The sequence below is a fragment of the Colossoma macropomum genome, unplaced genomic scaffold (genome assembly GCF_904425465.1).
Source record: "Colossoma macropomum unplaced genomic scaffold, Colossoma_macropomum, whole genome shotgun sequence".
NCBI lineage: Eukaryota > Metazoa > Chordata > Actinopteri > Characiformes > Serrasalmidae > Colossoma > Colossoma macropomum.
In genome coordinates, this window is record NW_023494791.1 from 33,801,102 (window position 1) to 33,818,380 (window position 17,279).

The following is a 17,279-nucleotide window of genomic DNA, read 5'->3' on the forward strand; positions in this document are numbered from 1 at the left end:
TCTCATTTGCAGTTATGATTTTGGTGTAAATCTAACAGATAATGGTAGTGCCAATGCGCAAGGAAATTAACAGCCCACCCCTGACTCCTGGTTAAGTTGCATTTTGTCGATTTTGTAAGTGAAAATAAGTCCTCTATAGGGAACAAACTTAAATTTTCCAACAAATTATAGCGCACAAATTCTATTTATCTGCTGAGTTTAACAGATTGAGAAAAAAAAAAAAAAACATAGAATATAAAATGTGCCATAACGTTTGCACACTGTAATTTATACTTGGTGATGTACTTGGTAAGTACATATCCTCTACAGAAAAACACACCTCTGAACACCTTAATGCACACTTGCTGTTCATTTGTAGAATTTAACTTATTGGGAAGAAATGCTGCCTGTGTACATATTTAGGCACATTTTGCATATTATGTGTTTTTTCAATTATGTTAAACTTAAATAAATCAAATAAAACAAAATTGTGCATTAAAAATCGCAGGAAAATGCCATAATTAAGTTTATGCCACATTTAACTTTTTTTTTTACTTAGAAAATCAACCATGTATTTAATTTGACCGGGGTTGTTCAAAGTTTTGCTTATGACTGTATCTATATGTATGAGGAAGACAAAGCACCGTTATTGGTCTTGTACTGTGATTGCAGCGTCTTAGCTCAAAGGTATTGTTGGACTCAAGCCTATTTGCACTACCTTAAAGGAAACACCTAACTTACACATTCTGGCCCCTTACCCCAAATGTTGATCAGTCAAGACATGTTTGGCGTCTTTACTTTTAGCTACGAGACTAATATAATAAAAGTCCACTTGTGCTGCTATAACAGAAGACTTAGCTACATTAGCCTTGTAGCCTTGTACATTTAAGATTCAAACTTCAGACACTAAACATTTCTTGGCTGATCAGCTACACTTGGGTTAAGGGGTCAGAATGTGTAAATTTGATTTTTTGGTGAATCATTCTTTTAAGAATGCGTTTCCAAGTAGACAAGAAAGCACGTTTGCAAGCTGCTCTTGATAAGAAAGTCTGCTAAATGCTATATATGTAAACAAAGTGATTCTAAAACTTTAGTATAAAACTGAAGAAACAGGGTGGAGCTATGCTCTTCTCAAATTCACCAGCAGGACAGAAAAACACTTAAAGCTAAATTTTTAAAGCTCTCACTGCAAAAAAATGATATCTTGCTAGATGTAAATTCAAAAGGTTGTCATATGCACAGAGAGACAGAGTTGCACTGTACAATAAAATTCTTACATTGCTCTACAAGTTACTATACAAACACTATATAAAAACTAAGTAAAAGAAAGAGCCAAAAATAAAAGAAGGGCAGGAAAAATGTATATATAATTATCACTGCTGGCTCTTATCTCCATTTTTCAGTTTTTGACATAATTTGAAAGTACCTGTTGCTCTTAACTTTGAAAGTAAAGGATGCTTTTTCTTTCTCGTGTTGTCATTTTGGTGTTTCGAGATTTTTCTCTGACAGCAGAGATAAAAACAATACACTACATATTAAATATCCTAAAGTCTGTGTGGACTTGCAGCTGTGATCATTAAACAGGCATAAAAACAGAACGACAAATGTTTACAGTAAGCAGAATGAGTGCAAACAGAAAAAAAGTGTAATAGCAGCAAAAGAGAGAAACACTCAAATGTGTTTAAAAATACACATAAATATGTATGTATCATACACATTGTGTACATATGCAGTATAAAAAATATACGGTATACAGAAAGTGACAGACGGAAATAGACAGTGCATACAGGTGAGCGTTTGTGCAGTGTATTATATAGCAGCCACTGCTGAATTGCACACTGCTGAAAGTCCGTAATGTTCTAGCAGCCATCTCGTGGGAGAGAGGTAATGGTGATGTGGGAGCGGCTCTGGGACCACATTACTGGTCAGATCTAATATTTCTCATTAAGAGACTGTGCTAAGAATATTATAAGATTACTTAACCTATTTCTATACCTGCTTACACATTTTAAGCCAGTGTATCCAGTGATATCTTACTATACTGCCAGCTAGTATTCCTTCATTAAAGTGCTGTTTCTTGCAACAAGCAAGGAGCAATAAGGGCATTTAAAATTGTCTTCTTGAATATGACTTGGAAAAAATATGCACCTTTAACTGTTTCCAGAATTTTTCTACACAAAAGTGAGGATATGGCATACATAAATAATGCTGCAGTCTTTAAAAGGAGAAAAATAAATAAACAAAAGTTACAATGCAATCACAGGCTACTTCTTCTTTTACTTCCATTCAACACCAAACTAGAGATCAGGATTTAAACTGGCCCATTTGCCCCCCTTATATGCGCCTTTTGTACCCTGTTGAAAAACTCATTCAAAAGCAGTGTGACAACTTCAAAGCTCCCCAACACCTCAGACTACCTGGGGGTAGTCTATTGTTTCTACCCACTGGACAGCCATTATCACAGGCTGTCTGCATGGCCAAGTAGAGGGGGGAAAGTGAGAACAGTTTTTAGAGTGCTTTTAAACACACAGGCCTGAGGTAACAGTATTATGTTAATTGCTGCCTGGGCACTTTAGCATGTGAGAAAGCCCTCTATTGAGAATTATGCAACTGCAAACCCTACAAGTGGGGCACATAAACCTACAGTACCTTAGGCATTAGGATGAGAGATAAGAGTGCTTTGGTTTAAGTTCTTATTCCATAAAAAAATCTATAACATCTTGTTATTTAATGACACATAAAATGCACAGGAAAAGCAGTTGGAATTAAAGAAGTGGAATTCCACAGATTTATCAAAATTTCTCTACAATAACATGGTTAATGTAATTGTAATATGTAACCAAAGTCATTCAGAGTGGTTTAAAGTAAAATGGTCAGCTCTAGAGAAACTTACTGAGTCAGAACTGTTCACAGTGGTGGTGATAGGAACCAGACCATGATTTCCCTGGATTGTCCAGGTTTTTGGTTGCCTGTCCACAAAAAAAATGAATTCCATTATTTTTTCCAAGCATGAGGTTAAAAGTCTTTCTTTTTATCAAGTCAAACCATTTGCATACAAGAAATGGGTCAGATTACCCTCAGCATACGGACATTTGGTTGAATAATGTGCTGCTGGTGACATATTCAGGCATATTACAGGGCTAAGATGGCAAACTTACTGGTGTCCACCACAATTTGGTGATGAATTGATTAAAAATTAACAGATGCATTGAACCTGGTGTTTTTAGCAGATAATCCACCAAACTGTGCAGGACTCCAGCCATCCAGGACCAGAGTTCTGACAGAGGCTTCTAATTGTCTAACTGAGCATTGTCCTTCTTTGAGAAATGAGGGGAACTCAAGAATTCAAACCATTATTTTATAAAACCTGTATGAAACCCCAATAGGTTTTTTTGGGTGCAGGATACAAAGACTCATATGAGCATGTATACAAACATTTACTTTGGTACATGGTTTATAAAACTTACATTTGGACGTAAAGAAGTCAACAGAATGTAAAGTTTAAAAAAGAGACCAAAAGAAAGATCACTTACCTAACCTCAGCTACAGTCTTTTATCACAATCATTGTATAATGGGTTGATGTAGAGAAACCAGTGCATGACCTAGAAAGGCAACACCAACTGATATCATATATGTGTAGATTCTGACCATCCTAAAATTTAATGTCATATTCACCAGCTTAATAGTGAACACTACTTAGATTCACCTACTTTCGTGCTGCAGCAAATGAAGCAATGAACTGTATGAATTACAGATGCAAGTTGGACATTGGCAGTTATAATAAAGTGAAACTAGGTCACCAAAGCCATCAAAGAGCTCATTAAGATGTTAAAATGAATTGATTTTTCAAAATTTCTGCAGCGTTAACTTGTGAAGATGTAAACAAAGTCATTCAGGGAGGTTTGATGACATGTTCCGTTACAGAGAAACTTACCTAGTTAGACCTGATCACAGGAGTGATAGGAGCCAGACAAGCAAAGTTTACTTCATAGAAAGCTATTCCATGAAATAGTAATGAATATCTGACTGATGCCTGAGACAGTGTTTTATTATCTAATTTTGAGGCTTTGGCACAGTGCTCATATTTTAAAAGCCATTCATGGTAGAGGTACATTCAGGAAAACAAATACTCATTTTACCCCACACTTCACAGTATTTAACCATTACCAACATTACATATAAAAACTCAAGAGTATGTGGAGGATCACATCCTGTGTTAGATATAACGACCCCTAGTTCCTTTTACCGCCATTGTACAGAAATCTGAGTCAGTAACATTGAGTGCCTCTACAATGAACCATTTCACATCAAACCACTCTAAAATCTCAATGATTGAATTGTACAAGAATTTTGAAAAACTGTGGAATTCCCCTTTAAGCCTGGGGTGGAAGTTAAGTTTGGGGGGGTTGGGAGATAATCAGTGTCCCAGCTGTCTCGCTCAGTCAACGGGCTAAGCCTACAAACCTGCGAGTGAAACTGAGGCCATCTTTTGGTGGATAAACATAGCAATACGGTGCACTTTAGAACGCACGGTGTGAGATAGCATTTGCTGAAAGAATAATTCAATGTTGTACATGAAACAGTTGGATTTCACACATGCTAGAACTAAAACTCCACCAAGACAGATCCCAGTGACATGACCCTGAGATTACTGGCTGTGAGTCTTGCACTCGCTCTGGTTCTGTTTTCCACTGTGGGGGGTTTGGCGCCATTAAACTAAACGAACACAACAACACACAGCGCTACCAGTTAACACCTACACAGTTTCCCACATAAATAGTTTGCGGGCTTTAACTCTTGACATGACCTTCAGCACATCGACACTCCTGCTTTAAATATTAATCAACAGGAAAAAATAAGAACGAGCCCGCTTAAACTGCGACAAAACCGCCGTCCATTTTAAATCCGCTCATCAGCCAATAGCGTGGAGACAAACATAACCGTCACCCGCTCGGACGGTGAGTGCTTGATTGATGCGTCGACGAGCCAATAGGAACGAAGGATTCTTCTTCGTGGTCGGGTCATATTTGAATTTTAAAAGTTTATAGCCAATCAGACCGAGCCCTTGAGGGCGGAGCCCAGGAGGCATTTAATCAAGCTTGTGTGGTCCGTACCTCAGACTACAGCAGTGGAAGAGAAGCGCAGATTGTTTTTCTGGAGAGTAGAAGTGGGTTAATAACTGTGTTTAAAGGTAAGTTTTTGACTGTTTTAGGTTACCTTGTATTTTGTTTGCAGTGTCTAAGTATATTTCGCAGATTGCTGTAGTAAATTGCTTTATAGTTGTATGTAGTAGGTTTTATGTTGGTTTTAAAATAAAAAAATGCCCGGGCTTTCCTCGGCCACTTTCAGTTAGTTTTATATAAGTTTTAGGAGCTAACGCTAGCTAAAGCCAGTTTACTTCACTGCACTTTGGAAGTTATTTATTACCGTTTGGCCTGGTAATCGAGGTCTAAAAGCTTGAAACAGTGTTTTGTTCTGAATATGACTAGTGCTATCCGCCGTTTCTGTGAAAGCTGTAGGAAATTGAACTTTTTAAAATGAAGTCTAAATAAGCATTTAAAGTTGATTACTAAGCTGCACAGCTAAAGTCATTCGCCCATAACAGGCTGTAAAATAACACCGTAGTTTAGGCGGGAAACAAAATGGAGGGGCGCTTATTGTTCTGTGTGATCTGCTGGGAACCGAGCAGGAACTTGATCGGATTAAAGTGTCTGATGCTTTGGCTTTACAAGCTTCTGTTCGCAGGACGCGGTTTAATTCACTCTGTTTTGTCTTCTTCCATTAAAAACGACCTGCATTTAGCCACAAGTTTCTGCGGCCATGGGTAAAGATCCTACTAAGCCAAGAGGAAAGACCTCGGCCTACGCGTTTTTTGTGCAGACATGCCGGGAAGAGCACAAGAAGAAGCACCCTGGAACTTCGGTGAACTTTGCGGAGTTTTCCAAGAAGTGTGCGGAGAGATGGAAGGTGAGTTAACTTTACTGCTTCACTTTAGCAATGTATGACCTGTGGATTTATTTATTTACTTTTTTTTCGGAGCGGAACCGGTTCTTTTGAATGAATCTGCGCACGCTTACGCCCCGTGGTTCTGTGATTTTATTAAAAACTGCTAAATGTATTTTTGTAACTTTATTTTAGCCTTAACCTTATCACTGTAGTGCATTTTTTTTTTTTGGGTGTTCGTTTATTTTAGTTGCTCGGGAACGAATCGTTCGCTTGAACCGATTTCTAATGATCGAATCGTTCGAACCGATTCTTTCAAATGAAGCGAATTTCCCATCACTACTTTACGAAACTTGTTTTGAGGGTTTTTTTCCGGGGGTTGGTTGTAAAAGGAGGTGGGGTCAGAGTTGTCCTACGTCAGATGGGGGCGGTGCTTAGATCAGCGTCTCAGGGGGTGGGGCCAAAACGGTGGGCAAGGCGTTGCTGAATGCCGGTGTGTCTAATCAGTGTTGTATTTCTTAGACCATGTCACCCAAAGAGAAAACCAAGTTTGAGGAAATGGCCAAAACCGACAAGATACGCTATGACCGTGAGATGAAAAACTATGTGCCACCCAAAGGTGCAAAGAAGGGAAAGAAAAAGAAGGACCCAAATGCTCCAAAGAGGCCACCGTAAGTGTATAGGACTACTCCTACCTTTAGACTGTGCTATATGATTTAATTTGGTAAATTCATATTTAGTTTTTTACACACTAAGAGCTATCTTTCTTCTGCAGATCAGCTTTCTTCGTTTTCTGCTCTGACCATCGCCCGAAGGTGAAGAATGACAACCCAGGTATCTCTATTGGTGACATCGCAAAGAAACTCGGCGAAATGTGGTCCAAACTGTCAGCCAAGGAGAAAACACCATATGAGCAAAAGGCCCTGAAGCTGAAGGAGAAATATGAAAAGGTAAATGTTAATGCAGTTCGTTTGTCAAAGTTACTTTTGCTGCTGTTAGACTCTAACAAGTGTTCTCTGTGATTTTTAGGACGTTGCTGCATATCGTGCCAAGGGAGGAAAGGCTGATGGTGCGAAGAAAGGTGGACCAGGCCGGCCAGCAGGGAAGAAGGCAGAAGCCACAGATGACGACGATGAGGATGATGACGAGGAGGAAGAGGATGAAGATGATGAGGAAGAGGAGGATGATGATGATGATGAGTAAATCTGTCAGGAAACTTGAGCTGAATTGTTTGCAGAACAATGTGAAAATGCGTTTTTATTGTTATTTTTTTAGCATTTGAATATTTTCAAAACATGTACAGGAATGTGTATAGATGAAATACATATTGAGGTCATGTACTGTTTTGTAAATTTAACAGCTGTTCTTGTTTCTAAGCACTGCTTTCTTTGTTTGATAGCTGTGGTTTCTCTCTTATACCCAACAAATTGTTTCCACTGCCATTGTAAGGAATTTGAGGAACAATGTTATTGTAGTTTAAGTCTCAAGATTTTTTTTTTAGCATTGAGCTTTAAATTTGTGTAGACAATTTTTATAATAAAACTTTGTATATTATGATTAAAGTTGCTTGTTTTGGTTTAATAAACTTGTTTGGTCCAGTGGTTATTGTCAAATGTGAATGGAAACTTAATGGAAATTTAAAATGGTGTGTGTGTGTGTGGGGGTTTTTTTTATTTTATTTTATTTTTTTGTAATGTACATTGGCACAAGAAGGGCGTAACAAGGACAAAGGCAGTACCTGGAACCTAATTATTCAACAGCACTACACAAAAAAAACTGAATTAAAGGGCTGTATAGTCCCTGCTAGAACCAATTTTCATTAGCATGAAAGCATGTCAATCCTAATTCTGTTTATAGTACCGTAAGCAGGAGTGAAAGACAAGTTGGACACTAGAAAGTATGGTGAGTTGGACTGGTAAGCTTTTAAAAAGCAAACAGTAGGCACATGAAATTCCATTAACAAAATGCTATGTGAAGGAACTGCTAAGAAGCATTTTAGGTGAAGTATTGCTTGAAAAACAGGTTTTGTGTATACAAGGGGGGATACCCCTTTTAAGTCATTCTGATTGAGTTTGGCAAGCCATTTTAGCCTAAAATGACACCAGCGCTACAAGTTGTAACTGTTTCAGTATTAAAAGCTCAAATTTGAGAGCCGTCATGCAGTTTGTACTAGTAAAAGCAAGGATTCCATATATTTACAATGCAATTTTTACTAGTCATATCAAGTATACATATCTGTAAAGCCACTTTGTCTAGTCATATTGCCAGGATGACACCCATAATGTAATTTTGATCAGTCATATGTTACCATTGATTTGTTTAGTTTGTTCTGTCTTATCAATAATTACATTTTTACTAGTAAAAAAGTTATCTACAGTGACATTAGTACTAACAGAAATTAGATATCTACACTGTAATTTTGACTAGTAAAGAAATCCGGGTCCACATTTCCATGATGAATTTTGACTAGTAGAAATACTAATTCAAGATATCTATGACTGGCTATCTCATATGGACTAGAGACAAGTATGGTTTCAGATCTCTAAAATACAGTTGTAGGTAACTAGAATTCTCATTTGACTTGTAATATTATTGATATCTAAATGTAGATTTATAACTCGTGAGAATGCAGTTTTCACCAGTTATATAACTACTTTTTAACTCTGTATATGTAAGAAACATCTGTAATTGACTAATATGAATTACATTAAAACGAGAAATAATTAAAAATATCAAAAATTAGACTAGTCATAATATCTTTACAGATGTCTTCAATTAAGTTACGGAGATTTAAGATGTAGTTTGAGATTTACAATCCTAATTCTTACTAGTCAAAATTATGTTTCAGGTCTCTCCAACAATTTAATGGATACATAGACAACTGTGAGATTTGCATTTCATACATATTTATGAGACCGTCATTAGGCGGGAAAAGCGTGGAATGTGCGCTGCAAGTCAGTGCAGAGCACAGGATGGACGGCAGTCGAGAAGGACAGGAATGAATGGTAGAGGAGGAATCTGACCCAGCAGAGTATTACATGTGGTCACATTAGTGAGGGAGTGACTGGAGCGCTCCAGTTACATCGACAATTCAGCAACCATAAGATTAGTTCATTTATCGACAATTATCTGCGGTTTAACTAGCTAACAGGTGTGCCAAGTAGCTTTACTGGCCATTACATTTTTATGGGTTGGATCTTAAATTTAGAAATAAGAGTTTAATTGATGTGACTTCCTCATCTAGGGTTCATTTTAGATCTAGTTGTTTTGCAACATACAATTTTAAGAGCAGGTTAACTTGTGATCTGACCTGTTATTAAGTGTGCCTGGTGGACGCGCCAGTGTAAATAAACAACAGGTTACGTTTGAGATCAGATATTGCGGATAGGTTGCTTTTCTTCTTCCGGTTTAAGTGAAAACAAGGCCTGTTCAAAGTCATTTTTTCTGGCCTAGTTCAGGTTAAAATCTACAAGAATAACCTAAATGTAATAAAATAAGCTGAACATGCATTAGCAGGTATACAACTTTGCAAGCCATGCAAAACGCATTATATTGATTAATAGATCAACGTGAAAGCCAAAGTTTCTCCTACCAAATGCGGGTAAATATTGCTGAGATTTGGCTCATCCACCAGACGTGCATAGTGCAAATTCAAAGTTATTGAGTGCAAAGATAGACTGCTGCATGCGAGATAACAGGGCTTTAACCTTACACAGTGATCAGCCACTGTTATAATTTAATTCAGCAAACTTAATGGTAGTAACCTGCCATACACCATGAGTGACTTTTAGTTTGAAATATAGTCTAAGGAATCTGCACTAAGCATGTGACAGAGAAAAGAGGTGTGTCTTCTACAAATGAACGTGTTGAATATGAGTTCTGACTAGCAAGACGTCAGTTTTAGAAATCTGAAATTGAGTTTACAACTTGTCAGAACACCAATTTGACTAATCATAATCTATCCATCAATGAGTGACATTTTCATGTGATATTTATTGTTAATAGTAAAAAAAGATGTTGATATCTTTAATTTAGAGCCCTGCTGGTAAAATCCTATAAAAATACAAAAAAACGGCATGGCCAGGACTTAGTAAGGCATGGGAACGAGATCCAAATGCATGGCCATTACTTAGTAAGGCGTGGGAATGAGATTAGTCATGGCCATGACTTAATTATCTTGTTCCCACACCTTACTAATTTGTGGCCACAGATAGGATATTGTTCCTATGCGTTAATGGCCACACATATTTATTTATGCAGGATGTCACCAGCAGGGCTCCAGAGTAGTTACATTAAAGAGTGTATAGTTCAGACTGTGACAGACCCTTTTCTGGTAGTCAGGTTCTCAAAAATATGATTAGCACTAGATGAGAGGTGGAACTGAGAAATGCAAGATAGTATCTAGAGTTGTGGAGAGTTCCTTTGTATGGTTGATATAACTGAAAAGGTCAATTTTATACATCTACTCCTTTAATCAACCATTTAACCAGACAAAGGATTTTCAAAGTATTTGTTTTGCTGCTGATGTAGTCTACAGTAGCCTGCTATTACACGTGTTCTGTTTCTGTGTTATGGTGGATCACAGCCAGAATTGTGATACATTTCATGCTTTAGACAGTGATCCGAAAGGGGTGTGAATGGTTTGAAGTGTGGCTTCAACTTTCATCTTTGAATTTTATTAACAGCATTCCTAGAGGAATGGAGTAAAATCACCAGGAGACTGTGTTGACTCCCCTCATTTAAATGATTACAATAAAAACTCAACTGTTTACAATAGCTGTAAACTGGTAGAAAGGTTTCATTTATTCTCTTGAGAAAACAGTGCCAATATAACTTTATAAGTTAGATATTTACACCTTCATAAGGAGGCTCACTGTATCTCAAAATGTTAATTTAGAAATGATCATATTTACATTGTACAAAAAATAGCATACGCTGCAGTTATTTTTTGCCCACAAGACATACCTTTGCTTCTCTTCATTGGATATTTGGCCATTGACAATACTTGTCCAGTGATTCTCATTAGGTTTAAATCATCAGTTTTCACATACACAAGTAAACATTCCCATTACCAAGCAGACATCAATGCAATAGAAAAAAATAAATATATACCCTCATTTTTTTTTGTTTACCCTTCGCCTGTAACGTTTGCCTGTAATTTGTCCCCAGCGATTTCCCACACTTCATGAAAAAATGCAGTTTTCAGATTTAAAGTTTCACTGTACCAAAGACCCGAATATTTGAGCGGCAAGTCCTCTCAAACATGATGGATATCCAGTGTAGTTAAAAAAAAAGTTTTTCATTAAGTGGTGAACAATCCTTATGTCTTAAAAGTAAAGAAGGCTAAAAGCATTAGAATGGAGCAGCGAGGAGTTAAAACAGTGGTATTAGAACGTTCATCTTTGCACACTTGCACCTTCCCATAATGCTGCAGTCAGAAAAACCCTCAAACAAAACCCCGAAGCAAAGCCTATAGCAGCACGAAGACTGGGAGGAACACTTGTAAACATAACCTGTGATGGAGCCAAAAGAAAAAAAAAAAATTTAAAAATAAATTGCTGAGTTCATGATATGAGCTCCGAGTCATTACTGGAGATGACTGAAAATGCAAAAGATCTCCATCAGATGTATTTACACTGTTAATACCCGGTGCTGCAAACACAAGAGACAGTCAGCTTTTTTTGTCCTTTAAATGCATGTCCTTAGTCTTGGATTCAGACTGCCATGATGTTGTTCATTTCCCATTTCTGAGTGCTCTTGCTGTTGTCACAGTCAGAGATGAAAACCTTGTGCAAGACATCTGACCGGTCCAAGCATTTCCCTGTAGGTATATGTGTAAACCGATGTAGATCCTGGAAGAGTAAAAACAAAATCACATATAAAGTTGATTAGAGTCAGTACAGATATACTGACAGTGTCTGATAATTTTAAAAAATTCAGTTGTTGAGATGTAAACAAAATCACTTAGAGTGGTTGGAGATAAAATAATTCACTGAAGAAAAACTTGCTGACTCACAATGTCAACAAATCAGTCTTAAAGGCTCAGTAAAAAATAGCCTGTTTATAGAATTAAGAGAGGTAAAAAAATGGTCATGTACAAATGAATTGTTTCTGGTAAATAAAACCACACAAATGTTACAGGTGGACCTGAATGGTAGACAAAACACACGAATAATACAGGATGTGGGCCCTTTAAACATTCCTGTCATGGAAACAAATACTGGCAATCTGGATATATACCTTAAAATACCTACCTTAAAGTACCTCCACTCAGTGTGTTCATTCATATTGCAGTGCGTGATGATGACAGCGGAGCCATCCGATCCCTTCGTTAGGCACTGGTCGTACTGCATCAGCTGATTTGCTTCATTTATTCTGAACAGCTGTAACACAGACACCAACACCAGCTTTAATGAGACATAACATTGATACTATGATGCTGGATTTGGTATAATGTCATTGTGGAAATGAACAGGGTTTATTTTGGTTGCCTGCACTAGGCCCGAGAAGGGAAAGCATGCCTCTATTAAGGCCCAATACTAGTATTTTAATGAGCTAAAAGATCAGGTAAATGATATCAGTCAATATAATCTTATATGGTCAAAAATGTACAGAAACTCAAACAGCTGAAAGTCTTAAATAATATAAATATTGTTGCGTGAGATAGTAGTTTTGCTGGTTTCTATTAATTTTGCATTATTTTCGTCATTTTTAATCAGTTCTCTTCACATTAAGAGTATTTTCAAAATATTGTAAAGTAGTCTTTTGTATCCACGTTTTTCAGTCTTGAAATTGGGGAAAGACATAAACCCTTGAAAAACAGAATGGAGCCATTTACCTCAAACTAGATCATTCTGTAGAATATACATTCTTTAGAATATACATCACAGTATACTCAAAGAAATGGTGGTACTTCATAGGACTTTATAGAACTGATTTTAACTGAGTAGCTAACTGATTGGTCGGGCCCTAGTCTCTCCATTTACTTGTATCACAAACAGAAAATTACTGTCTTATATTCTAAACAAATTCCATATTTATCTGGCCAGACAGTATAATCATGATGCAACTGTGAAGGCCACAGTTGGAGGTCTGATAGAAGATCTTTGTACGTCAGACACCTCTCACCTGATTCCCTCCCATCCTGTGGCATGGCCCTATCTCCACATTGCCACCATTAGTGTGACCCATGCTGTCTATACAGTAACTGGTCTCATATCCACGGATCTGAAGTAGAAAAGAGAGAGGGTCAGGATGAGTTTAAAGCAGTGGTCATCAACATTGCTCCTGGATCTCTACCTTCCTGAACAGTTCACTTCCAATCCTGACTGAACATATCTGATCCAGATGATTAGTCCACCTAATTAGTTTGATCAGGTGCGCAAGATTTGGGCTGGAAGATGGATCTTCAGGAGCACGATTGATGACCACTGGTTTACAGAAATCTGCAATATACATATTTAAAATTTTTTAATTTTTTTCTTCAATTATTGAACAGTTTTATTTATAGCATCTAATGTAGGCACCAATGCCCTCTATACCAGGTGTGTTAGTAAGAGCTAAAGTAATAAAATAATAAAAAAAAGCTAACCAGCCCAAAGCAGCGTAAAACCCAGATATTTTACTCCTCTTCCAAGAACATGTTTACTGATTTACTGATAAATTTTAAGGGTGAATTGTGAAAGCTGTGCACCTCTCCCCACTCTACGTTCTTAGGTGGCAGTGGGTAGTGGACAGGGATGTCATAAGCAATCTCCTCCATGAACCATTTGAAACTCTTGCAGCGGTGTTCTTCTCTGAACTTCTTCAGAGGGCTGATGTCTCCATAAGCCAGAGTGAGCGTTTCGGGACGGCTGGCATAGAAATAGTCCTTGTAGTCGTCCCACCAAACCTCCACCACACGCACATAGTTCTGCACACATGACCAGCATTAATACGCAACCACTATCATGAGCATCCACAACAGCAGCAGAACAGTAATTACAGCAGCAGTGAAACTTAGAAAAACAGCTTCAAAGTTCTGTTGTTATCCAGTCAAATATGTTGTTGGTGTACACTGCACACATATACGAGTCAATATCAGTGTCACTGTTGTCCATAACATATTTGCTTGGACAACAATAGAACTTTAAATCTCTTTTTCCTCAGTTTCACAGCTGGGGTAGTTCTTGCTTTTTGCCTTTGCCAAGGAAAATGAGGGACACAAAAAATGTATTTATGTGATAATGGGGCCTGACCTTAAGAGTTGGGGAGGAGCCCACATGTGCAGGGGGTGGATTTCCCTGCCATCCAGACAGACGGTAGATGTGTCCCACACGAGAGCAGGGAATGAACAGCAGCTGCCCTCCACATTGCCATATCTACACAAGACAGGAACAAACAGATGTTATCCCTATGCACAAATAACATAGAACTACAATTACAGTCATGTGCATGTTTTGTTGACTAAGTGAAAACAAGTTAACACATCCTCTGTAGAGAACAAACTTACATATGGCATTTTTCTGCAAATTTTAGTTCACAATTTATATCTATTTGCTGAATTTAGCATATTGGGAAAAAAACAAAATATAAAATGTACTAACTTTTACACGGGCCATATTTGTGTATTAAAATGTGCAGAAGCTTGTTCTCTGTAGAGGTTATCCACTAAATTTGTCAAAAGTATGTGGACACCCTTTCTAATTATTGTGTTCAGGTGTTTCAGCCACACCCATTGCTAACAGGTGTATAAAATCAAGCCATAGCCGTGCAATCTCCATAGAAATATTTGGAATGGGATGTCTATTTGTCAGGTGTTGACATACTTTTGGCCATATTATGTGTGTGTGTGTGTGTGTGTGTGTGTGTGTGTGTGTGTGTGTGTGTGTGTGTGTGTGTTTATACATATATATGGGACAAAATTTTATATTCTGCAGCTCCTGCAAACAAAGTGAATGGGCTACAGTAAAAAGTCTTCTTGGTTAAAAATTCAGAGTGATTGCAGGAGAAAATTTGTTATTTCCTCCTCCTCCTCCTCCTTCTTCTTCTTCAGCTGCATATTTAAAACAATTGGGAAAAAAAGGGTCACCTTATAAGAGATCTCAAAATTCTCTCCTCCCCAGATCTGCAGGCCAGGGTCATAGAGGCCCAGCTCAAAGAAGAATTCTCTCTCTATAGCAAACAGCCCACCGGCCATTGCAGGAGACCTTACACAGAAAGATACACAAAAACAGTCAAACACCTCACACTTTGTAAACATCCACATTCGCCCCTCCCTGACCTACTCATACAGCAGGAGTTACTCAGCTCTGTCCTTGGGGAACCTAATCTAGTCAATGGGTTTTTGATTTTCCTTTTTCCCCCCGTTCTAGCATCCAGCACGTCTGTGAAATCTCATTAGCGTAAAATTTTAGGTATTTTGGGAGTGGACAGACTCAGGAGCCCTTAGCCCATAGGACCAGGTTGGGAACATCTGCACTACAGGACACTCAGACCAGTTTCCTGGACACAGATTAAAGGAATACTCCTTTAATCTCTATCCGTCATAACTATAGCATATGGTTGATTACTATGGCAACTGCCTACCGGCTTCTGCTACAAGGAGATTTTGAGGTTTCTTTTTATGTCAAATTTATTGCATGTGGTAAATGACCATATATGCTAGAGATATGGCAGATATAGATTAGAAAAATGCTAGCATATTCCTTTAAGTCTGATCCTCTACTAGATCACTCTAAGCATAACTACACTGAAATTTAGCGTTTTGGTCTAGGCCTAAACTGTGTCAGGGATTCTTTTAAGGGAAAAGACCAAGGAATCCTTAGGGACAAATTACACATAGTGCACACTGTCTTTTGCCAATTTCTTCATAGGACTGCATGGGACTGTTTTTTTGCACTTGGATAAGCCTAGTCAAAAACTAAACTCAACTGATGGAGATTCTTTATTCAATATCCAGGTCAGGTCAGTTTAGTCGGAGTAGGCTGTATGTGAGTCTAGAAAATGACCATAATGTAGTGTACAGAGGCAGCAATCTAGATAATGCCCATGCATGAGACTGCTATCATTTCACCCTGGCCTACCATAGAGCCGGCACCATGCCTCAAAAGCGGGACCTTCCAATAACATGTTATGATGCCTGCAGCAACAAACATGATGGGAAGTCAAAGCTACAGACCTATGACACAATCATTATGAAGGCTTCATGGCAGATGGCTTAAGATGCTACAAAAGCTGTCTTGCTATTTTTAACCATTTCTTTAAATAAGAATAGATGCTAGTGCATGAAGGCATTCACATAAGACAATGATTCAATGATTAAGGGGTTATGTAGAATGGAGATGATTGTGTTCAGAGGATTAAATGGACAAGCCATTCTGAAAACATTATTCTCAAATGATTAGCTGATTTTTATATATAGTAAGCTTATGGTAGTAGTATGTTATAATTAAAATAATACAGTCATGTGAAGAAAAAAGTACACCCCATGAAATGTTTCTTTTTTTTCCTGACATATGTGGACATATCAATATTTAATCTTCAGTTTAACAGTACATATAGATAAATGTCATGTAATAGAAAAATGGAAATTTGACTTTGCAATCATTTATTAAAAAAATAAATAACGAATGAGATGTCATTTATGTTTGCTGAAAAAGTAAGTACACCCCTGGCTTCAGTAACTGGTACCACTCCCTTTGGCAGAAACAACTTTATGTAGGCATTTCCTGTAACTGTCAACCAGTTTCTGATATCCGCTGGGAGAAATCTTTGCTTATTCCTCCATGCAGAATTCCTTCTACTCTGCAATGTTTCTTGCATGTTCAGCCCATTTTAAATATCCCCCATAGCATTTCAATCGGATTCAGATGTGGGCTTTGACTAGGCAATTCCATAAACCTCCATTTCTTCTTTTTGAGCCATTCCTGTGTGGATTTACTTGTATGTTTGTGATCACTATCCAGTTGGGAGGTCCTCATCTTCTGCTTCAACTTTTTTATAGATGGTCTCCCATCCTCACTTCTCGAGCATTCTCTGGTACGAAAAAGAATTCATAGTCGATTCCATGATTGCAGGTTGGCCAGGCCTTGAGGCGGCAAAGCAACCCTAAACCATAATATTTCCACCACCATGCTTTACAGTTGGTTTGAGGCTCTTCTGATCAAATGCTGTCGTCGGTTCTTGCCAAACATGGCTTCTGGTACTGTGGCCAAATAACCATTTTTCACTTGCCTGTCCATAGCACATTGTTCCTTGCCTAGTTTTTCAGTCTTGCCCCAATGTTCTTTATGGATAGCAAAGGCTTCCTCCTTGCACATCTCCAATGTAGGTCACATTTGTGCAGTCTTTTTCTAATGGTAGATACATGCACTTT

The 17,279-nt window shown here is 37.9% G+C and overlaps 2 protein-coding genes across 4 annotated transcripts in view; one reads left to right on the top strand and one right to left on the bottom strand.

The window, feature by feature from the left end:
- Positions 1-5,071: 5,071 nt before the first annotated feature.
- Positions 5,072-7,523, top strand: hmgb2a (high mobility group box 2a). Of its 2 annotated transcripts, none has more exons than XM_036574899.1 (5): positions 5,072-5,171; positions 5,766-5,947; positions 6,446-6,594; positions 6,699-6,873; positions 6,953-7,523. In XM_036574899.1, the coding sequence occupies exons 2-5, from the start codon at positions 5,801-5,803 to the stop codon at positions 7,124-7,126; spliced, it is 645 nt and encodes a 214-aa protein (XP_036430792.1). In that variant the 5' UTR covers positions 5,072-5,171; positions 5,766-5,800; the 3' UTR covers positions 7,127-7,523. The 2 variants fall into 2 exon arrangements, with proteins under 2 accessions (XP_036430792.1, XP_036430793.1); XM_036574900.1 differs by having other exon boundaries at positions 5,160-5,171; positions 5,783-5,947.
- A 3,180-nt stretch (positions 7,524-10,703) lies between these two features.
- Positions 10,704-17,279, bottom strand: part of galnt7 (UDP-N-acetyl-alpha-D-galactosamine: polypeptide N-acetylgalactosaminyltransferase 7) — a 28,440-nt gene continuing 21,864 nt past the window's right edge. For both annotated transcript variants that reach the window (XM_036574901.1, XM_036574902.1), the window contains exons 7-12: positions 14,994-15,111; positions 14,161-14,283; positions 13,617-13,835; positions 13,052-13,150; positions 12,178-12,306; positions 10,704-11,775 (exon numbers count right to left, since the gene is read on the bottom strand). In XM_036574901.1, the coding sequence (XP_036430794.1) occupies positions 11,638-11,775; positions 12,178-12,306; positions 13,052-13,150; positions 13,617-13,835; positions 14,161-14,283; positions 14,994-15,111 (826 nt within the window). In that variant the 3' untranslated portion in view covers positions 10,704-11,637. The remainder of the gene's footprint in view (positions 11,776-12,177; positions 12,307-13,051; positions 13,151-13,616; positions 13,836-14,160; positions 14,284-14,993; positions 15,112-17,279) is intronic.